Below are 24,890 nucleotides of genomic sequence, written 5' to 3'. Positions count from 1 at the left end.
AAATTGTTGAGTTTTTCTTGGGAAAGAAGGAAATAAGAAATAACAAAAAAAAATTCAATACACGCTAGGCAGGCCACTATCACAGTAATTCGGTACAAGATTCAATTTTTAAATAAATTTAAGATTCACATTTTGTCGCAATAATCTATACAATATTAATTTTTTTTACATAAATTTTTCGTTATAAAAATTAATACACAGGCAGTTTGACGTATCCTGGCAAAAAAATTTACGTAGTCCCAAAATCATTCCTTTTTATGTACACACACACATTTACATAATAAATATTTGATACACCAAGCACACACACAGACGCACACAAAGGTTCAAGATCATTCTTTTTCTTTAGTTGTTACATTTGAGAGAAGTTGTATAAAGAACGAATTCAATATATACACATAAAAAATACTTCACTCGAGACACTGAAACTTGATAAAATTTTGAGTTACTGCGCATAGCTTATTTAAGGGGGCACACCACCTTTGAAATTTTTCATTAAAAATTTATAAATACTTATATAAATGAACCAAATTTTTATTACTATTCTTAGACATAATTACCTTTATTTTGATGGTTTTAGACCTTCTATATACTTCTATAATACCTACGTATAGTAGGGAGTCCATAATTCACTTACCGTAAGATTCCAAAGGAACGAATGACCCAAATGAGCTCAAACTCTAGGATATTGTTTAAAAGTACATTAGTTATGGTATGAATGAGGGGATTTGGTTTAAATTTCATAGAAAAAAAGTTACATGATAGTTATGTTAAAATTAATCAAAAATTGATAAAAAAATCAGTAATATGCTTATAAAACTTTTTCTATATAACTCTAAGTTACTAAAATATACAAATTTACCTTTATCTCTTAACAAAATTCAAACTACTTAGTACATATTTACATAAGATATTCTGCCGCGAACCGATTTTCTACATTTAATTGCATAAACAAATTTCATAATCTGAGTTTAACAATTGCTATCTTCATTTAAAACTTTACATTCAAATACATTTACAAAATTTTCTCTCGATTTTATTACGTGTCCCGTCAAGTGGAAAAACATTTCAACCTCGGAAAAAATCGAAGCATTCAAGTTTCTTTTCTAAAATATAAAGAGGCCCTATAGTCCAACTCATAAAAACTCTAGAAAATTTTAGTTGTTTACCTACGAATAAATTATTTATTTTATTGATCTCAGTTATTTTTTAATTTGTAATTTCATTGTGCAAAATTGCCTTCTTTGATTGATCTCAATTGTTTTTTAATCTGTCATTTCGTAATAAAAATATTAGTTGTTTTTTAATCTGTAATTTTTTAGTAAAAAAAAATTATATTATTGTGTTACGTTATTTTATTAACATACATGACAGTATGTAATACATCAAACTCGCCTAACATTATTACTTTGGTTAAAAGTATTTTTTTTAGAGATCTCATATCTTTTTAAGTAATCTCTTGAAGTATCTTAAATTTGTTCTATTTAATAATACATGCAAGAATACACTCAAAAAGTAAACCATATATATGTAGTATATGTCAACAAAGCTTTACTCAGAAAGGAAATTTCAATGTGCATATCAAGATTCATGATAATGTGAAAGCTTTCAAATGCTTAGTATGCGACAAAAGTTTCAAAACAAGTTGGCAATTAAAAGTACATCAAAGTGTCCATACAGGTTTAAAAAATTACAGTTGTAGTGAATGTAATAAGAAGTTTTCCCAAAATCAACATCTGCAAACTCATAGATTGATCATACTGATATATGTGACTTCAAATGTCATATCAGTAGCAAAACTTTTGCGAGAAAAGATGTTTTGAAACAACATTTAAACACGCAACATCCTAAAAATATTTATACATGTAATTATTGTAAAAAAACATACGTTAACAAAAGAAATTTGGAAAAACATATTATGGCTCATATGTCTGGAACCGTTGAAATTGGTAAACCTCCAGTTCTATCTATACCCTTATTGTAAAATTATGAATTACATATACAGACAATATAAAAAATATTGTTCAAAATCATTTTAACACTTATTTAATTAAATAAACTTATTTTGTTTGAAATGTCATAATAGACTTTTTATTCACTTTATAGTTATACAAAAATATACGTGGACCTGATACATTGTACGTACAAATAAATCTTTGTATAGTAAAAAAACATTACTGAGAACTTGTTATTACACTTGATGGAAATACAAAATTGTATTGAGATATTATGTTAACTATTTAGTATTATAAATTATATATTTGGAACTACAAATATATACTATCGTTTAAAGAGTGATCTTTAAAAGATAGATTTTCTCTTTTTATTATTAGTCTTATAAGCCACTTAACGGTGTAATTACGAATCTTCCTGTTATAAATTAGTCTTTAAAGTCATTTAAATACTTAAACACGTAACTGAAAATCTTAGTCAATTAGTTATTAAAGTTATTTGAACACTTAAACACGTAACTGAAAATCTCAGTCAATTAGTTTTTAAAGTCATTTGAACACTTTAACATGTAACTGAAAATCTTTTAAACTCATGCAAATTTATGAAAATACTGCCATAGTTTTAGTATTGACTTTTTAAATATAACATTATTCTAGTTTCAATAAACATGAGTATCACATATTTTTGAATCTGGAGAATAACTATAAAAAGTTTCTTTTTTTAGATTAAAATATGTTTCTAATATCACAGTCATAAAACTATGAATAACATTTTGTACGTAACCTGTACATAATTATCCTTGGTTAATAACTATTCTTCTTTACTCTAATAAATAAAAGCTTGAAAACGTAAAACTTAGAACACATAACATTTTTAAATGTAATTTAACATTTTTTGTCACTTGAGCGTACGCGTTTAACTGGTCTGCTACCCCGTAGAACTTCTGCTGCTGATAAAGCTGGTGTTTCAGCATCTAACTTTATATTTGTGATGCTATCGCAGAAAATTGTCACAAGTGAATCTAAAAAAGAAAAGAAATCGTCAAAAAGTTATCTACAAAAAATAGATTTTAATATCACACATCAAATTTTGAAGACAAAAATAATAAAATTAAAGACAAACCTTGTCATTTTACTATTCCTGTAACTATAACAGAATCTCCAATTTCAAGCGCACATGCCGTAAACTGTTTCACTTGAACAGTGATTTTTTTATACCATCGGTTATGGCTCCTAACCCATAAGTCATCTGGCCACTACGGTTATGCAGTAATGAAAATTTAGTTCTTACGTAGCCAGAAATTTCTAAAACAATAAGGAAATAGATAACAAATAGATACAAAATATCAGCAATTAAAAATTATTACTTACCCACTAATCCTTCAAAAGTATGTATGTTATTAAAAGTTGCTTTTTGAAGTTGATTTGTCGTTTGATTTCCTAAGTTGTGATAGCCCAAAAAAGAAAATTGTGTGTTTTCTTTTATAATTACTTCAAATGGGATCAAATTACTCTCCTCCTTAAATTTTGATTGGGCAACAGCTCGACAGTGGCCACCATTAATACAAATTACCTAGAAATAAAAAAGATAAAAACATACACACATTAAAAACAATTGTATAATATAATATAATATAATAATCATAAACTAGACGATTTAACCTGCTAGAACATATTTCCTTGTAATACTTGTCGATAAGAGTTGGGTCCCACACAAGGATAGGGATTTGCTTGGTTCCATTTGACACAATGAACTTAAATAAAATATCATTTTTTCCAGTAGCTGGTGCAGGGGCTGTTATTGAGTCAACGTATCCCACAATAATTCTATTACATAAATGAAAAACAATATAAGACTTGAAATAAAAAAACCATAACCTTCCAAATCCGCCATCTCCTCATCAGTTGTGAAACAAGAACTTAAATTCATTTTTTATGAAGTGTAAATTTGCTGATTTCTTGAATTTTAATAATAATAATTTAATTGAATTTCTTTATATTCAGATTCAGATAAAAGTACACGATGATTCCCTTGTGATAATACTAAATGAAAGAGCGGGAAAGAAATATATGTGAGAAAGCAATCCCCAAATACTCTTGGCCGTATGCGGCTAAGTTCACGGTCCTTTCACTTTTCGGGCTGAAGAAGAAAGAGATGATTTTAGCATTTGTGGATTATACACTCACATATTATAAAAATAAGCAGCCTTTTCACTAATATTTTTGTTGGAAATCATAGTTTAGCTCAGAAAACATTCTAATGAGCCAAAAAACCTTATCAACAGTAATGATAAGTATTTTTTTTTTTGTATAATGAAAAATCTGAACACCAATATAGAAGTAAATAGTGTCGCGGCGCCGCGGCTCTTTTCAAACTCGCCTTCGTGGCGCTACCGCGCCACTTGATACTGATAATCCGTACAACATTACTTTATCGAGTTTTACTAGAAAATTTTCAACTTTATGTTATTCATTTATAATTTCAACCGATACTTTTGCATAAAACTTCCAACAGTTATATTATTTATCTTTATAAACTACAAACGATTAAAATTCAAACAAAACTTTAATAATATTTTACTTTCTTTCTCTAACTGGACAATAAATTTGTCAATACAAACTCGATAATCAATTAAACAAATTATATTAAAGTCTCAATATCGAATAACTAATGAAATAAATTTAATTTTAAAAATGACTATACTTCAAATGCACATATCATGCTTGATAAATCTCTACGTGAAAATAAATCGCAAAATCTCAATATGTTTCTGCCGAATATCTCAAAAAGAACAATTTATACATTAGACTGAATCATAACAAATCGCGAGCAAATTCTACTCTCACGTAACTACATTATCAAAACTTACTGCCTGCAACAAATGTACAAGTACTTATCCAGCGTTTAATTTTCTAAAGCTGCTAGCCTTATTTATAATCCGCTGTGAGGTATCCATTTGATCGTCTATTGAAAAATCGTCGCATAGAATCCATTCTCCAATACGCCTTCGCCTCGCCTTTGTCCTCTGCATCTTTTCTCTATGTCCACGCGTTGTTGAATTTTCCTCCCAATTAAAATATTTCTTGTTCCTCTCAACGGGCTGCTTCCATCGCTTGATGATCTTAATTCTCTTGCTATTTTGTCGTCACTCACGTTGTATAACTTTTATTTAAATAAACTATCGCTTGTCCCGTAATCTAAATTTCCCAGTTAAAATAGTTCCCGGGTTTCGGCACCAAAAATTGTATGGGACGAGACTACATTAAGGTTCAAAAATAAACTGTGAAATCAGTGTTGATCAGATATTATTACTTTATTGAAATCTCCTAACGATCAGGTTCTTGTGTGACCTTCTCTCACAAGTTGTCGCCGAGAACTGACGCTCTACTCATTAAACGCCGCCGAAAACTCGGGCCCGCTAAAACAAAGACGCTTTCCCGAGGACTACCGAAGGGACTCGAAGCAGTGCGCGCGCTCCTCTATATATATAGCTATACACACGCAGTCATGTGCCCGCGCGAACGCCTCTTGCCACTCGACTCTCTGGCCTGGCAGTCACAGATCGGCACTTTAGCCTCTCCGCACTGAAAGTGACCTTTAATATCCGTGTAGTAAACTCCCTACTGAGGTCGTGGCAGTCTAAGAATGATTATAAAACCACTCCTAACCGTATTGGCCTGAAGCCACGAATCGACTTGTCGATTCGCGCATATGAGAGCCAAATGACGGAGAAACGTTCGCTAAAACTACTAATAGGTAGAATATATTATTGATAAAGAATAAATACGTCGCACTTGCTTTTATCCCTAGCAGCCCTCGGTTACGTCGGGAACATATCTTCCAAAGATTAATACGAACAGCTTAATCTGGTCGCCGATAGTAATCGCCAAGAGTTGAATCAGGGCCTTGACGAGGCTGTTGTGTAGTGTTGGACTCCGGCTTCCACAAAAGAGAATCTGGCCTTCTACACTCGAAACAGCTAAATTTGGTGATAAGACGCCAGCTGGATCCCTATAAACATTGAAAAGCATTAGTTTCACGTACATTTATCTCCCAAATGATAAATAAAATTATATTTGCCCATAAATTCAAGGTGCGTCCAAGCTCAGACATAGAATAGCCCATTGTGTGTGTATAATAAGCACAAGTTTGCGTTAAAGCACAGAATTAATAAAAAAATCATAGGTAATATTATTAAAACAAAGAGTGACAATTTTCAATTGAACAAAGTGAAATTATTCAGTCGAGAGTGGATGCAAGGATGAAAGTTAGTTGTGCGAGTCAATTTAATCTAAGTATTTTCGGTCAAATTCACAAAAATTGACTATTTTAGATAAATTAAAGCAGAAGCTGAGGGTTTAGGCTTAAATACACCTTACTCATTCGAGAAAAGCCAATAAATAATTATAATTATTAATAAAAAGCGACAATTGACCTCGAGACGCTACAAATTTCCCATAGAATCAGTGCATAAGAAATTGATCATTGACTACATTTTGTGAAAAGCATAAAGAGTAAATTAGAAAGTGTGTCAACAACAAAGCCTATATAATTTAAAACAATTATTGCAAATTTATTAAGATTTTAAGTTTAGGAGCACGGTTTTAACAAGGTTAACGCGATTTTAACAGACTTCCCTGCATTATTGAGAACAAATTGAATTCACTATTGTTAAACAGACAAATTGCAAGGTTGAACGATAATTTATTGCTAAATTATAAAATAGAAGCACGGTTTAAAGTACACGAGAGGTGGTTCGAGTCACAGTTTTCCATCTTTTATCTGATGCTGTGAATAACTTGCGACTACAGCACTGGGGATTATCCTGGGCCACGAATTTTCACCTTTTCAGGAACACGGAGATAGAACAGTCACACCTTCGTTGAAGTAGTACGGAATAGCACGCACGGTTTAATTGTAAAACCTTTATTAACAATTTAACGCGAAAATACATGGGACACGGCGCGAGGCGAGGCGAACAGCTGACGCATGCAGACTTGACTAGGGAGTTTAACTCTAGTGTGAAGTCAGGCGCGAAGAGGTGCCACACCCAGCGTGAGTAACTAGGCTCGAGTGAAACGTCTGGTTTCCTCCCGCGTTCCGCGTCCGGGAATATAAGGTCGGTTCGTTTCGTCTTTAGAACTTATAGTTCGATTTCAAGCGCGCGATTATGATTTGTTAAATGAGGACGATTTTACAATTATTAACAACACTTCCTCTCTGCGTTTTCTTCGGGCTTGAGACCGACAATAGGCCGGATTAAAAGTGTGTACGGGAAATAGTACTGGACAAGCTGGATCATTCTGGGTGGAGGCTTAGATGTAGACTCAGATCCAAGCAGCTTCACCCTCGGCTGCACGCCAAGTAGTTTTTGGGAGGGAGAGGGAAAGAGAGAGAGAGAGAAAGCGGGGGGGAGGGGTAAGGCACCCAGATGTGCTGCAGGAAGAGGGCTCGGGTGCTGAGGTCTTAAGTATTAGTGCGCTTGGGAAATTTCCTGCGACGTTTTATGACGGGTGGCAAAAAAGGATCGTAAAGGGGGTAAAAGTGCGTCTCTAGGATTCGTGCGGAAAAACATCGAGAAAAGATTGTCAGTTATATTAGAAACTAGGTTTTATTATTTTATTTTGAATATTCGCGCTTCTAGTATGGCGGACGGTATATTTACATAACACGAGAGCGAGTGGACGCCATCTTGAAAGCGGCCGAGCGCGCGTACGGAATTTGAATTTGAAATAGTACATCAATGCATTTCAGGAATATAGACGGACAATAAGTAATCAAGTAAAGTAGATAAAGTATGTCAGTTCTGGCCCACCTGGGGGCGAAATGGTACATGGCGTGTGAGTTCTGGCGCAAGCGGTAAGAGAGCAGTGAGAGAGCGGTCGATAACGTCATCAACGCTGGCGTTGTCGATCGCGAGATCCCCGATCGATGCAGCGTCTCGCTACTGATGGTGACGTCAACGGCCCGATGTTACCTTCTGCTGTTGATACCGACGGCTTGCTGCCCTACCGATATGTCTCCATAGCAGCGAGAGTCAATTTTAAACGTATGGCTTTACCGCGCAACTTATCGTTTCCGCTGGCGAATGTTTTGAGAATCTTTTATCTAACTTATAAACAAAATTCGCATGGTGACTATAGAACGATGATCATGGGGACGCATTCCGGGCTGTTCTCTCGTACAGCAAAGGTCACATGCATTCAAGGGTTGTATTGTTTTATAATAAAATGGCTGAAAATATGTAAGTAAAATAATTATTATTATTTTTTATAATTTATTAATATTTTAGTCGCTTTTAAAAACCTTTTAAATAAAAAAACTGAACATTTTTTTTAGTAAATATAAAACTTTATACAGGGTGACCCAATTTAAACGGACACCGGTGATAACTCGTTAGGGGCAGTCCTATTAAAAAAAATGGTAAAAACAAAAGTTGTAGTATATCGAGGGGAGTCTGACCTTGGATTTGACCTTGAGCTTGATTTTCAAGGTCATATAAAGGTCAACTTTGATTTTTTAAATAGAAACCCTATCTTATTACTGCGGGAATGGAAAGAGCGGGAAATTTTACGTGCAGAGTGATATTTTTGTTTTGGGTAGCGAAGTCATGTAGCCAGTTCAACAAGATCCACCTGCGTAATTCCTCTGGCAACGCCAGAATCGAAAAAATCGTAGATATAAGTTGTACGATATCGAGGGGGTGTGTAACGGTGACCTCAAATTTGGCCTGCTCTTAAAGGTCATTTCAAGGCCAAATTGATTTTTTTTTTCATAGTGTACCCATATTTTCGACTCCGGATTCTGAAAGCACGTATAATTTTGCGTTTCAATCAAGATAGTCAACTTAAAATCGAAGAAAGGATAACAAAGAGGGAGTTCCAATAGTTGTTTATGCAGACTTCGAATGTATTCTCAAGCCTGTTGATGATAATCGCTCTAATCAAGAACATACACCCTTCAGCGTTGGCTGCTATGTTCAATACAGTTATGATGAATCAAAATGCAAGTATATAAGCTATAGAAGAGAAACTGAACAAGACGAAGATCCTGCGAAATGCTTCGTTTCACAACTGTATATGCTAGCTAAAGAACTTGCCAACATGTACGAGAATCCAGTGTCAATGAAGGATGTGGACTGTAAGTTATTTATTATTATGATTATTATTATTTTTTATCTAATAACTATTCTTCTTTTCCAGATATCGTGGAGCGGCTCATAACAGTTGTAATCTCAACTATAAAGACTCAAGAACTATTCCAGTTGTATTCCACAACCTGAGCCGATATGATTCGCACTTGTTCATAAAGGAGCTTGCCAATAACTTCAAGGGACGAGTCTCTATTATATCGCAAAATAATGAGAAGTACATCTCCTTCACAAAGCATATTGATGGAATCGAAATCAATTTCAAGTTTATTGATTCCTTCCGATTCTATAGTAGAAAGATTCCGATTGTATAGTAGCTAGAGCTTCTATAGTAGCCTCTATGATAGCAATATATTAGACGAGGACTACAACCATGCTCAAATTGTCTGGAATGCTTTCAACATCAAAACTCTTGGCCAGTACTCAGACCTCTATCTGAAGACTGACGTACTTATCCTCGCCAATGTGTTTGAAGACTTCAGATCCAAGTGTCTCCATACCTATGAGCTAGATCCTGTTCATTACTATACCACCCCCGGATTTACATGGGATGCCATGTTAAAGTATACTGGCACCAAGCTCCAGCTGTTAACTGACATAGACATGCTGTTCTTTGTCGAGCCGGGCATCCGGGGTGGTATCAGCCAATGCTGCAATAGGTATGCGAAGGCCAATAATAGATACATGGAGTCTGGATACAACGAGGATGAAGAGTCAAAGTATCTGATGTACTATGATGTCAACAACCTATACGGATGGTAAGTTCATATTGAAATAATGATATTAAGGGGGCACACCACCTTTGAAATTAAAATCAAAATTTTTCATTAAAAATTTATAAATACTTATATAAATGAACCAAAATTTTATTACTATTCTTAGACATAATTATCGTTATTTTGGTGGTTTTAGACCTTCTATATAACTCTATAATACCTACGTATAGTAGGGAGTCCATAATTCACTTACCGTAAGATTCCAAGGGAACGAATGGCCCAAATGAGCTCAAACTCTAGGATATTGTTTAAAAGTACATTAGTTATGGTACGAATGAGGGGATTTGGTTTAAATTTCATAGAAAAAGTTTTATAAGTATATTACTGATTTTTTTATCAATTTTTGATTAATTTTAACATAACTATCATGTAATTTTTTTTCTATGAAAAAAGCTGCTAACCACTCTAAATAGTAAGGAGCGGTATGTTCTGCATTACGTTGCTCTCGAGCAAGCTCTCAAGTACGGGCTTCGATTGAAGCATAAGCATCGTGCTCTCCAGTTCAACCAGATGCCATGGTTGAAGCCATACATTGACCTGAACAGCGAGATGAGGAAGATTGCGAAGAATGAGTTCGAGAAGATGCTCTTCAAACTCTTCAACAACGCAGTGTATGGTAAGACCATGGAAAATGAGCGCAAGAGAGTCGACGTGAAGCTGGTAAGGTCACTACGGCTGTGAGGCATACATTGCTCAGCCCAACTTCCACAGCTGTGCGATTTTCGACGAGAATCTCGTGGCCGTCCAGCTTGCCCGAACCGAGATCTCAGTCCGCAAGCCGATCTACATCGGATTGACAGTGCTGGACTTGTCAAAGAGTCTTGTTTACCGTTTCCACTGCGAGTACATGCAGAAACGGGTGGGAGACAAGGCCAAGCTCCTCTACACAGACACAGACAGTCTCATCTATGAAGTAAACGATGTAGATATGTACGCTGTGATGAAGACTGACCTTCATGAGTTCGACCAGAGATTAGAGGAGAGATTGCCGATGCCGTGTTAAAAATTCGTGGCGAATTCGATCATGACGCCACTTGCGGCCTGCGATCGAACTATACGCATCTAGAAAAGGAGCGTAGGAGAAGTATACGCATCCAGCGGCAGTGGAGGAGAAGGGAGAGGCACTATATATTCTTAGGTCCACCGCGCCTGACGCGGCGGAGGAAAAGTGACAAACGGCGACTGTCGAATTTGCGCATCCACACATCGCGGTAGTTTCAACCAACACCAAATAATTATTCGGGCATATTATTGGACTAAAAAGAATGTTTAAACAACAACATAAGTGTACAAAAATTAGAATCTAAAACTTTTGAAAACTTTAATTTTTTAGAGGGATTATGGTTAAACCGACACAAACAAGTTAAGCTTAAGCTTAAACAAAGCTAAATTAAACTAATAAGCCACCCCAGCCTCCCGATAAACATATGCTACTTTCAGTTTTCATATGCCAACGACGATCGTGGCGGCGCGGTCTACGTTGTTGTTTGGTATTCTTATGCACTCGGGTTCGAGTTCGAGTCTCAGCAAATCTTTTTTTCTACTTGCTGATAAAATATATAGTATACAATAATAACGCAATATGCCATTCTACTTCTGCAATTATGGCCACTGACATTAAGGGCTTAGAGTTTAGTCTGTAATAGAGTTTATCGGTGATTGTTTATAAATATATCATTGTTTATGAATCATATTCACCACGTAAGCCCGAATCCTTGACAGTTACCGCCGCTTATGTTATTTCTCCTCTATGCTCTGCCGCGCCGCGATGTGATTGTGTACTCTCTACTTCCCTCTTCGCCGCTACTGCTGATGGGGAAGCTAGTTGCGTACGGCCGCCCCTACTTCTCCTCCGCTGCTTCTAGATGCGTATAGTTCGGAGCGAAAACCGCAGGGCGGCGCTAGCTTACGACTGCATATCGCACGGCACGCTTTCGCCCATGCTCATCGGCAATCTCTCCTCTAATCTCTGGTTCGACACTTCTGATTATCCGGTCGATAATCAATTCAACATTCCTCTAGTCAATAAGAAGATAGTCGGACTCATGAAGGACGAGTGCAATGGCAATATCATGACGAAGTTTGTTGGCCTCCGTAGCAAGATGTACTCCGTTAAGGTACAAGGACAGCAACCTATCAAGAAGGCAAAGGGTGTGAAGTTGTCAGTCGTTAAGTCAACCATTGAGTTTGACGACTACATCCATTGTCTTCGAGATAAGGCAACGATCTCCCGACAACAAAAGAACATCCGCAGCCGCCTCCACGTTATCAGGACCGAGAAGGAGCATAAGATCACTATGAGTCCACTTGACGATAAGTGATACCTCATCCCCGGTCAGACGGATACTCTACCGTGGGGTCATTACATGATTGATGGATAGCAGCTTATCGAGGAAGATGAGTCATCTGCAAAGAGAGTCAGATTACATTAGGTATGTTATAATCATTTATAATTAATATAATAACAATTATAATTGTTATTATATTGATCATACATTTTGTTTCAGATCACAGTTCTACTGCGCAGACTCCCTGCCGACCAATTCGATGTGTGAGCCGCCATCACCGCTGGTAGTAGTGGTGGGGAAGACTATACTTAAGGAAGCCAACGCTCTCGAAATCATTCTCGATCAACGAGCTAAAGAGCAAACACCTCAAAGATGGATGCTATCAACAAGATTGCTAGCGGAAGATTCCTTCCCACGAAGAAGATGTCTGAGCTACAGACCGGACAGAAGCATATGGTGACATCCCTACGTCCAGTCAAAATCAGATATGGACTGAGAATTGTGGCTACTCTAGACGATGATTGTCAGGTGTTCCTCCCTTCCCATGTATCAGCTGCATTGGAGAAGGACAAAGAGACCTTTGAGAGTATGTCCAGTCAAGCCAAGGAGATAAAGCTGTCCCTGACCTCAAAAGGCGAAAATAACATTGAATTTTGTATTGTCTAAATGTTAACCATTGTAAATAATTGTTTAAATAAATAAAGGAAGTTAATAGAGAGATAGTTAACTATGGTTGTATCTCACAGGTGAGAGCAAAGGTGGGGCTCTCATCACTTCCAAAAAAAGAAAATTATATTTCAGTCTTATCAATCCAACTATTATGCGAACTATCAAACCCTAACCATTTAACGTATACTTGTTTTCCACGCTTCTTCAAGACTTTCTGTACAAGATAAACATCTGGATACTTCGCCTTCAAGAGCTCCTGTTCGTAGAATCCACCTGTGATTGGATTATCTTGATAGTCTTTCAGATGATATATAACTGGGTTCGTTGCTGCAACTCTACTTATTGTGAAAATCTCAGTTGACCAGTTAGGTGTATAGCCTTTCTCGAAAACTTGCTTACTTAATTACTCAATCGTACCTTATCACCAATCTTAAACTTAGGCTTCTTCGGCGATCTACTCTCACAAGTAAATCTTTTGAAAATCTGAAATTGATTCGCTGTAGACACTTCGTTGGATTTCATTCTAATAGTTCGATGCTTAGTATCATTGTACTTTGTGATCAAATCAGGTAAGATTTTCAACCACTTATATTTACCTTGCAAACTAAATTGAATCCACATCTTGTTCTTGAGTGTACGATTAAAACGTTCACATATAGAAGCTTTTAAATTACTATACGTTGAGTACAGATTGATCTTATACTGTTTCATGAGAGTTTGAAAGTTGGTATTAGAAAACTCTGTACCTCTATCCGTATGTAGATTCTTAGGTACTCGACCTTGACGAAGTATGGACTTCATTGCTGCCGCAACTTCTTCTCCAGTTTTTGGACGGACAAAAGTGGTGGGATAACCCTGGTTTCTCAAAAAAAATTTTCTTTAACTTAAATTCATAAATAAACGGCAACGTTTCGTCCCTGGTGGGGACTTCTTCAAGCCTTTATTAAAACAGAAAAAATTATAAATGTATAAAAATATTTTTACAAAATATAGAAATCATTAATATAATTGTTGCACAGCAGTCGAAAAACTTAATGGTCATACCATCATAATTAAATAAATAATATCACAAGAGACAAACGTGTCTCTCTTGTCGTAAGTGTTATTAGTCTGTGGAAGCCGCATAAGAAACACAAGTATGTACAGAGTCCGTGCGGTGGAGATGCCCGAAGTTACCCGAGGTCACTTATTCACGCATACATAGACGGACCATGCTCAACCCAGGGAAATTCGAAAAAGAGAAAGTTATACAGTAATAGAATTTGGTTTATTTAAATATTTATTTAGTTTATTGTATTGTTTACTAATCGTGTTAAAATCTTCTTGCTTATTAATATTGTTCTTGTTAATGTTAATAAATATACTCTCAGATATTAATCTTTTGAAATTATTTTGTTCTTTGTCTAAAATTTTAACATTATCAAAATCAAAACTGTGTGAAAAATCATTTATATGAGTGGGAATAGGTAACATTTTGTCTAACGGAGTTTTCTTGTGTTCATCTATTCTCTTTTTCAAACTTCTCTTGGTTTGGCCTACATAAGCAGCATTACAATTATTGCACGGAATCTCATATACAACATTGGTCTCGCACCATTTAGCAAGCTTGTCTTTAAAGCTGACTTACATGTAAAAAATAATTTTTCATGATACGGAATCGACATAACATTTTTGACCGTAGAATCATTATTTTTAATTTTTGAACTTCCAAAGGTGTGATATCTAACTCTATAACGAATACAACTATCAATAAATTTTTCGGGGTAACTATTTTCACTAAGTATTTTTTTGACTATGAACAAATTTTCATTATGAAATTGATTGTGTGAGAGAAGAAGGGCTCTATCTACTAGGTTACAAATAATGTTGCGTTTTAATTGAATTGTGTGGTTTGAATTAAAATTTAAAACTCTATTAGTATTTGTGGGTTTTTGGTACCAATTTGTAATAATACTATTATTATTTATTGTTAATGTGACATCAAGAAAAGAAATCACGTTATTATTTTGTAGTTCATGTGTAAATTGTAAGTGTCTATTGTAACTATTAAATTTGTTTAAAACTAAGTCTAGTTCGTCTTCTCTCACACAAAGAATTGTATCGTCAACATATCTAAAATAGAACAAAGGTGAGACATTATAATTATTTTTTAATTCACTAAGAACTATAGTTTCTAAGTCCTCCATAACAATATCAGCAAACAACGGAGAAATCGGAGAGCCCATGGGTGTACCAAAGATTTGTTTGTAAATTATATTGTTAAACTGAAAATATGTATTATCAAAAAGGAATTTGACTATTGTTCTTAAATTGTCAAACGGAAGTTTTGAATTACTTTGTATATTATGAAAACGTTTGTCTAAACTGTATAACACTAATTCTATCGGTATGTTAGTGAACAAAGAGGTCACATCGAAAGAAACCAGAATGTATCCATGAGGAATGTATATATTAGTTACTTTTTCTTTTAAAGCAAAACTTGTCGATATGTGAAGAGGGATTTTTAAAAACAAGTCTGAGAGTTTTATCAATGATATTAGCTAAAAAGTGTGTCGGACTATTGACAGTTGAAATAATTGGTCTTAAAGGTACATCTTTTTTGTGAATCTTAGGTAATCCATAAGCTCTGGGAAGAACAGTATTAGTTTGTGTTAATTTATATCTATCATATTTGAAATCTAAATAATCACTATCATTTAGATCAGATAAAATATTATATACATTTTTTTGCATTGATACAAGAGGATTCTTTTTTACAATTTTATAAGTTTTAGTATCATTAAGTAAGTTAGACATTTTTTCATTATAATCATCATAATTAAGGCATACGGTTAAACTACCTTTATCCGCTCTAGTAAAAAATATAGATGGATTATTAGAACAAAATTCTTTGGTTATTGCTACTTTTTGGCAGAAATCTTTATCAAAACTATTAAATAGTAAATCATTATTGCATACAGATTCTATATTTTTAATAAGTGTATCTCTAAGTAAATATTTGGTTTCATTTTCTAACATATAAATACTACTTTCAAAGTTTTTTATAGTTGTGATAATATCTTTTTTATTAAGCTTAATGTTTTTCAACAATTTCAATAATATTTGGAATTATGTTGCATGTTAAACGTTTGCAGAATGATTGTTGCTTGGAATATGTGACACAGCCTCTTTTATAGTATCGATTTCTAGCTTGTAGGTAAGTAATTTTAAATCAAATTGCTCTCTGTATGTTTCCAAAAGAGAATCTAAATTGTTTAAGTCACTTTCTTGTCGGGATATTAAATCTAGAATTTTTTGGTTTTTCATTTGAAGTTGAAACAAACTGACAGCCTCATCTATGTTTTGTGCATCTCCCACGTTGCATAACCTCTTTTTATCCATGTCGTATTGGCCATCTGTTGTGATTTTGAAACCAAAACCAGGAGGGCCACGACTTCCCTCACTCTTTTTTAAATTACGTCCGAACACGTCGACACTCATTTTGATAATGATGTTTGTAAATGAAACAGCTCAGTATATATACCCTCCTTCGCGAAGTTCTTCTATGATTGAGTGGATTTCGTTGATATGACTAGGATTGCCAGCTGATTGTTCAGCTATAAGTAAGCGAAAACGATCAACTAGCTCATTTGGATCGTCCCAGTACACATAATCTATTCGAGTATCTCTTCTAGCAATTTTATAACGAGGTAATCCTTTTCCACTTTTTCCACTAAACATAGGATTGATAATGTTAGTATATTTTTTACTATTATGAACACGAATTGGTTGTGTGCTCAAATATTGTTTTTTATGAGCATTTGTCGCTTCCAGAATACTTCGATAATTCTGCAAATCACTTTGATCATAAATCTTGGGTTGTTTTGCAATGAGCAATTCCATCAATCCAGCTGTTTTTGGATATCTTCCATCTTTTACTTTGATGCTTCGATCTCCAAACACTATTGATGAGTCACCTAACATCCATTCTGAACCTTCTTTTCGAACTCCATAAATTTTATCATTATCCTGCTGATGCTTCAACATAGTCATATGCATCTCAGCTACGTTACTGGGCTCTTGAATTACTCCCCTACGAATTTTCGTATCATTCAAATCATCATCATCATCCTCACTAGCTGCAGTTTCAAAATCAGATTCATGATAAGATTCAATTGTATCATCATCAAAACTGTCATTAGAACTTTCATTTTTGACCATTTCATCCTTAACCTCTTTCTTTATTGCTCTACTACGTTTAGATACTTCAGATTTTTCAACTGTCTTACCTAGTTTCTCGAGAGGATCAACAATAGGTTTAAAACTTTCTCTTATTGACTGTTCAAATTTATCTTTTCCAAATTTCAACAGACTATACTTGCGTTTTACAGCATTTTGCGCTTTCACAAGCTGATGAAGTATATTCTTTTGTCTCTGAATATCAGCCATGTTGATACTTTAACAGTCAAAAATAGATTATTGAATGTCGACTAAGTGTGTCTTATATTTATAGCAAAAGTGTCAAAACCCTTTCGATATCTACCATTGTTAATAGCATAGCTATCTTTGACAATCAGTAAGAATCCATTTTTGTCATCCATCCAACATTTTGAGCATAATTCTCGAAACTGCGAATACGACATGTCCGAGTTGATATGATCGTTGTATAAGTGTTTAAGATTCATTTCATCTTGTCGAAAAACTACCAAGAGATTGACGTTATCTCTTACAAGATGTTTCGGAACTTGTGCATAAGACTAACATAGATAGAAACAATCGACTTTCTTATGTCTCCCCATACAGTAGTATGCTCTAACATTGTTTTGTTTTTCGCAGGCTATATCATCGAAGATCATGATAGAGTTTGGAAGTGCATTATCAGGAGCTATGACATCTTCGTTCTCACTGAATGCAAAGTATTGTATACCATTCAATGGTTCGAGATCTTTTAAAAATTTGTACTTGGACTGATTGAGTGATTTAGAGTAGACGTAAACATTTTCAAACCTTACTCCATTAGGATGTGTTATAAGAGCTAGCAAACTGTTGGTTTTACCACAATTTGATGGTCCACAAAATACTGCTCGAATACTATCTGGAAGTAAATCACCATGTCGTTTATTTTTCTTCTCCGGCTCTGCAATAGTATCAAAGTTTACTACCGGAAGCTTAACAGATTGTTTCTTGAACATGTTTGTATAGAGAGGTCTGCATTACAACTGTTGTGAGACTATAAATAGAGCTGGTATTTATACTCTCGATATTAGTTGTTGTTTAACCTTTAAAGTGAAATGATCGTTTACAAACGTCGAGGACGAGGTCTTGTTAATCGTTTGATCAATAATCTTCCAATTGAACTTCATCTACCAGGATATCAATACTGTGGACCAGGTACTAAACTCAATAAACGATTAGCTCGTGGCGATCCAGGTATTAATGCCCTAGACGTAGCCTGCAAGGAACACGATATAGTCTATTCTCAGAATCGAGAAAACATCGAAGCTAGGAACGCTGCTGATAGAGCCCTTGCCCATAAAGCTTGGCAAAGAGTTGTCTCGAAAAATTCGGGCGTTAAGGAAAAAGCAGCCGCTTTTGCTGTTACAAGTGCCATGAAGTTAAAGTCTAAATTTGGAATGGGTGTTCCATTTAAGATAGTAAAAACTGCATCGAAATCATTCGTTCCCAGTAAATGTGCTCGTAAAGTCATTCTATCAGCATTAAAATGAGCTCGAAAAGCAGTCAAAGAGGCTGGTGTAAAACGAAACATTGGTATTCCTCGTATTCTACCAGTTCCATCGAAAGTAGGAGGCGTTTTACCATTCCTTATACCTATATTCGCTGGTTTAAGTGCGACTGGTGCTATCGCAGGAGGAGCTGCTGGAAAAGCGAAAGCTGTTAACGACGCTAAATCAGCAAAACAGGCTCTTGAAGAAAGTCAGAGGCATAATAGAAAAATGGAATATATAGCTCTTGGTAAAGGTCTCTATTTGAAATCACATAAAACAGGTCTCGGTCTTCGTCTTAAGCCTGGAAATGAGTTAAGAAAAAAAAAAATATTGTCGACGTAAGATTACCTCAGAGAGCTCGCAGTAATATTGATCTCTTAAAGTATGCTAAAATCTTAAAAATCCTATACTTTCGAGGTGTCTTTATGTGTAATGCTCTTCCTATCAATGGACCACATTATCGTGAATCTGCTATTGTTAATTTGGATGATGCTACTGGTCCTGCCACACAATGGGTAGCATATCGAAAGAGAGGTAGCGAAGTTGTGTACTTTGATAGTTTTGGTGACCTTCAACCACCTCTAGAATTAATGCTATATTTGGGCGTTGATAAAATAAAGTATAACTATGAAAGATATCAGGACTATGATACATTTAATTGTGGGCATCTATGTCTTGAATTCTTGAGTTCGAGACTATATAAAGGAGTGAAAAAATGATTACCAAAACAGTATTAATTTGACCATCATGAGTGATTCATTGACATTGAGCCTTTCAAGTACATCTACTATACTTGAAGCACAATTTTTCCCGCCAATCGAACTTTCATCGTATAAGAACTACGTTAACAACTACTACAAAGTAATCAGCATAAAATCCGGATGCTTGGTCATATTCAGAAGGGTAAATCGATCGATATGAGTTTTTGTAGTTGGGAGCTGTGCGAATATTCACTGCTTCCCACTACACCCAAACATGTTTGGACAGTCAAAACATCTAATCAGTTAGAAAAGCCCCGCTTCGTGATCCTCGGCTTCCAAACAAATAGGAAGGCAGCGAAAGAAATTAATGCTAGTCGTTTCGATCACTGCAATATCAGTAATGTTAAACTCTTCTTAAATTCACAATACTATCCTTATGGAAATCTAAATTTAGATATTCAACGCAATCAGTATGCTATGCTCTACGATATGTATGCCAACTTTCAACATGCATACTATGACAAGAGTATTGAGCCTATGCTGAAAAAGCAACACTTCATCAACTATCTACCTCTTATAGTCATCGATTGTTCAAAGCAGAATGAAGGTTTGAAAAACGCGTCAGTTGATGTTCGGCTGGAATTTGAATCCAAAGATAATTTTCCCGCAGGAACCTCTGCTTATTGTTTAATTATACATGATCGCATAGTTCAGTATAATTGCGCAAATGGTGTTATGAAAAAACTCGTTTGATTTATTTAATAACACACATTGTATCATAACAAAAATCGAATTCATGGAGAGATTTGAAACTTGCATCCCAATGACGTATATTAAGCTAGCAGACCATGGTCACGACGCACACTTCTAACCTACTGGGTATTTACTTGCTAATTAGTTGCTAATTAGTTACACTATTCCTGATTTAGTTGCTCAATACCTGTAAAAGATACGTGTGATCTGCTAGATTGAATCTTAACCTAGCAGACCACGATGCTATATCTTTGGTTCTCGTTAAGATATCAAAGTTCTTTGAACGGCATATTTAGTTGCTAATTAGTTGCTGAAGGATAGCATTATTCATATTATCCCCATATCATCCCCTAATTGCCACATCGACTCTCAGACTACCCCTAAAGTTCGATAAAGTCAAAAAGAGGGCATAAGAGTAAATAAACTATGGCGTATTTTGTTGCTAATTAGTTGCTGAAGGATAGCATGATTTATATTATCCCCATATCATCCCCTAATTGCCACATCGACCCTCAGACTACCCCCGAAATACGATAAAGCCAAAAAGAGGTTATTAGAGTAAATAAACTACGATAAAGTCAAAAAGAGGGCATAAGAGTAAATAAACTATGGCGTATTTTGTTGCTGCAAAATAGCAATATTTATATTATCCCCTCGTCATCCCCTATCTGCCACATCGACCCCCAGACTACCCCTGAAGTTCGATAAAGTCAAAAAGAGGGCACAATAGTAAATAAACTACGGCGTATTTTGTTGCTAATTAGTTACTGCAAAATAGCACTGTTTTTAATATCCCATTATGAACTCTTGACTCCAAATTATCCCTGCTACTACTCCCTGAATATGACGATGTCGAAAAATTCTAGTAGATGAAAAGAGAATGCGGGATATTTATTTGCGAATTTGTTGCTTATGAAAATGGAAGTTAATAATACTCACCTGTAAACGTCTGAAACTGCTGGATACTTTGTTGCTAATTAGTTACTCACGTATTTTACGTATAAGAATATTCTACAATAATCCCTTTACCTTAGATCGATCTCCCTTTATCATTGTATAATAACTAGCACGCTACATGCGGTCTTACGGCCGCGGTGGCTTGCCAACTTGCATCGCGAAGCGCTTCGCGTTTTGCGTGTAAGGCACGACCGCTGACGCTCGCGTTGCGTGCTCGCCCGATTCACCGACGCTCGCGTTTCGCTCTCGCCTTGATCAATTAAAGCTTTTGGGCCAGATAGGGCGTGTCACACTGAAATATATGTTATTCAATTATATGTACCAAAAATCGTCATAGGGTTGTTGTCTATGTATAAGTGTTTTGAAAAAATGTTTGTCATGGTAGAAAATTGTGTTTTCAAAATATCCACAACTTTTACATTCAAGATTTTTATGTAAAATGTATAGCCTCAAAGTTTTATGATAAATACAGGATGATTGCTATATATCAACTTTTCATCTTAGATCGACCTCTATAGATTGATCTAAGATGAGGTAAAATTGTAAAATATTTTTGAGGTAACAGGATTATTGTAAAATATTTTTGATTGTAAAATTCGCGAGCAACTAATGAGCAACAAAATATCCAGCAGTTATATATGCCTTTGCAAGCACGTTCTAGCTGTTTTTATTGTATCAAGAGAAAGAGAGATCCATCAGAGCTGAAGAAATCATTGCTAAATATTCGTAAGCATAAAAATTTGCGAGCAACTAATCGCCAACGAAATATTTGGCAGTTATATGCACCTGTGGACATATTCTGGTCGTTTTTATCGTACAGAGAGAAAGAGAAATCGATCTAAAGTAAACGGATAACTGCCGAATATTTTTGATAGAGATTACAGATATATGCAATTACGTGTTTCTTTTGGCTGTATTATTTTGCACAGAGACAATGGGAAATCGATTGTAAAGGGATGATTGCAGAAATCTTAAATGTGAAATTTGTAGGCAACTAACTAGCAACAAAATATTCAGCGATAGTATGCAAAAACAAACGTATTCTAGACGTTTTTCAATGCACAGTATAAGGGGTTGGTCCATCTAGGGTCAAGAGATTTATTTTTGAATGTAATATTCGCAAGCAACTAATAAGCAATAAAATATCCAGCAGTTGTAGACGTCTAAGTCCCAATTCTGACCGTCTCAAATTTTCAAGTGAGTCAAGGGGGTTGATCTGAGGTTAGGGGATGATTCTAGGATATTATGAACTTCCATTTTCGTGAGCAACTAATTCGCAAATAAATATCCCGCGTCCTCTTTTCATCTACTAGAATTTTCTGACATCGTCATATTCAGGGAGTAGTAGCAGGGATAATTGGGAGTCAAGAGTTGATAATGAAATATTATAAACAGTGCTATTTTGCAGCAACTAATTAGCAACAAAATACGCCGTAGTTTATTTACTCTTATGACCTCTTTTTGAATTTATCGTATTTCGGGGGTAGTCTGGGGGTCGATGTGGCAATTAGGGGATGATATGGAGATAATATGAATAATGCTATCCTTCAGCAAATAATTAGCAACTAAATATGCCGTTTAAAGAAATTTGATATCTTAACGAGAACCAATGATATAGCATCGTGGTCTGCTAGGTTAAGATTTAATCTAGCAGATCACACGTATCTTTTACAGGTATTGAGCAACTAAATCAGGAATAGTGTAACTAATTAGCAACTAATTAGCAACTAAATACCCAGTAGGTTAGAAGTGTGCGTCGTGACCATGGTTTGCTAGCTTAATATACGTATCCCAATGTTCTCCTGAGTAGAGCGCTTTCATATCCCCACTCTTGCATTACTATAATATTTGATATAAAGAAAAGCTTGCTGCTAGTCAGAGTCATTCCGAGATGGAGTACTTAGTGGACATGCAAGGTTTTAAGCAGCCCAGCAATGAATTCATCCTCAAGGAGTTATCTATAGTTTCTCTAAGAGATGATATCGAACCTATTGTACTACTTTTCAAACAGTCTTTTCCATAGCGTCGACTCACAGAAAAGTATAAGCAAAAGAATACATGGTTGGAATATCATTATCATGGTATGCCATGGTCATCTGGAGAAATCGAACATGCAGAAATCGGTCAAATTCTTCGGGAAGCCTTGCATGACTCTACTGCAGTAATGGTAATGGGATCCTTGAAGAAGAAGTGGTTGGAACGTTTCAAATTCAACGTAATCGACATCTCGGAAATGGGATATCCACCTCTAGACAAGATCAAACTCGTAACGGTTTGTCCTCATCATAATGGCGCCTATAAAGCCAGCTGTGCTCTTCACAATGTACGACTTATGAAGAAATACATGCGAGAGCAATGTAAGCAATTGGAGAGACAAGGTTCATCCATGGAGTGGGAGTGAAAAAATATTTATGGAGAGGTTAAGTTACATGGTTGAACCTCACAGGTAAGAGTGATGGTTGGGGCTCCCATCACTTATAAATACGAGAAAACTTCCACATCATGCTCATTCGTACATCATGGGTTCACCACCTAGTAGTGCAGGTTATAAGCTTCTTCCTGATTCGAAGAATCTTCTGATTGGAAACAGTATTCACAAAAGTTTTCCAAAAATACTTATTCTATACCTGAAAAAGAGGGTTATAAGAGATTTAAGTAGCGAGCTAAATTGATTGAATATTAGTCATCCCTCCCGTAATGGGTAAGTCGGTAAGACGCTCGGCCGGTGACCGCCAGGTTCCCGTTTCAAATCCCCTGCATAGCCAACGATATCTTTTTTTTCATCTAGAAGATACATATCGATAAAGAAGCAAGCCATCAGTATCAACAGCAGAAGGTAACATCGGTCCGTTGACGTCACCGCCAGCACCGAGACGCTGCATTGATCAGAGATCTCGCGATCAACAACGCCAGCGTTGATGACGTTATCGACCGCTCTCTCACCGTTCTCTTAGCGCTTGCGCCAGAACTCACACGCCATGTACCATTTGGCCCCCAGGTGGGCCAGAACTGACATGCTATAAACCATTACACCCCATCCCCCTCCCCAGGTGGGCCAGAACTGACATAGTTTATCTACTAAGTAAATTGCTCAAATTATTAATATTTAAATTCAAGGATTATTACCAATACAAAAGTACGTTTAACCGGATTCTGTTTTGTTTTTGACAACACACAAACCTTTAAAACAAACTGAAACAATAATTCGTTCACAAAACTACTAAATACAATTGATGATCGTTTCCGCGAATACAAAAATTAACTTTACATTTACAATTAATTATTAACAAATTAATTTCGAAACCGAGTTTTTAAAATTTAATCTTTTTTTTACAAAGATAACAATTGTTTATTTTTCGTGGTTGAACAAGTCAATTAAGCCATTTTAAAATTTGATGACTCTTGTTGGACAGACCCACTAGGTTAAGCACATATATGCGAGATAGATCAATCATTGCTATTATTATTAATTATTATAATTATTATCAATAATTTAAATAGAATTAGGAGTCCCTATAATTTTTTTTGCCATAATGTTTTGTAATTTAGTTTAGTTAATACGCGTGACACCCACATCATAATTTTTCTCCCATAATCATTATTCGCGACAAGAGATATACAAACAGTGCATAAGTATATTGGGCAATAAATAAGAATTTGGTTTAACAAGAAATAAGGAAGATTCAAGAATATCGTGCATCGACACTTTCAACATGCTTGACGAAAATATGAATTGCATAAGCGGTATACCAAGCTTTGACGGATAACACACAAAGTTGAGAGACTACATCCAAGATTTAAACGATTTTCGACCACAGTTTATGCGGAAAGTGCTGCAAAGAAACCAGACCAGCGAAGAAGAGTTTGAATAATAAAACTATAACAACAATAGATGAATTAATTAAGCATTTAAAGCAGAGATTTAGTCCAGGGAGGGA

The 24,890-nt window shown here is 35.4% G+C and overlaps 2 protein-coding genes across 16 annotated transcripts in view; both read right to left on the bottom strand.

Moving 5' to 3' along the window:
- LOC100119385 (echinoderm microtubule-associated protein-like 2) overlaps positions 1–24,890 on the bottom strand; it is an 804,666-nt gene that overhangs the window by 768,887 nt on the left and 10,889 nt on the right. For 9 of the 15 annotated variants that reach the window (XM_031930031.2, XM_031930040.2, XM_031930035.2 and 6 more), the window contains exon 2: positions 5,812–5,964. The exons of 5 other annotated variants lie outside the window; for them this stretch is intronic. The gene's annotated coding sequence lies outside the window, so the exon portion shown is untranslated. Of the gene's footprint in view, positions 1–5,811; positions 5,965–6,797; positions 7,219–24,890 lie in introns of those variants that run through there. One more of the 15 variants, XM_031930033.2, reaches the window with a different exon arrangement.
- LOC116417300 lies at positions 12,958–13,457 on the bottom strand. Its single transcript, XM_031929957.1, has 2 exons — positions 13,244–13,457; positions 12,958–13,109 (listed from the first exon to the last, which is right to left on the bottom strand). The coding sequence occupies exons 1-2, from the start codon at positions 13,455–13,457 to the stop codon at positions 12,958–12,960; spliced, it is 366 nt and encodes a 121-aa protein (XP_031785817.1).

The sequence above is a fragment of the Nasonia vitripennis genome, assembly GCF_009193385.2.
Source record: "Nasonia vitripennis strain AsymCx chromosome 4 unlocalized genomic scaffold, Nvit_psr_1.1 chr4_random0007, whole genome shotgun sequence".
Classification (NCBI taxonomy): Eukaryota; Metazoa; Arthropoda; class Insecta; order Hymenoptera; family Pteromalidae; genus Nasonia; species Nasonia vitripennis.
This window is presented reverse-complemented; position numbering and strand designations above follow the sequence as displayed.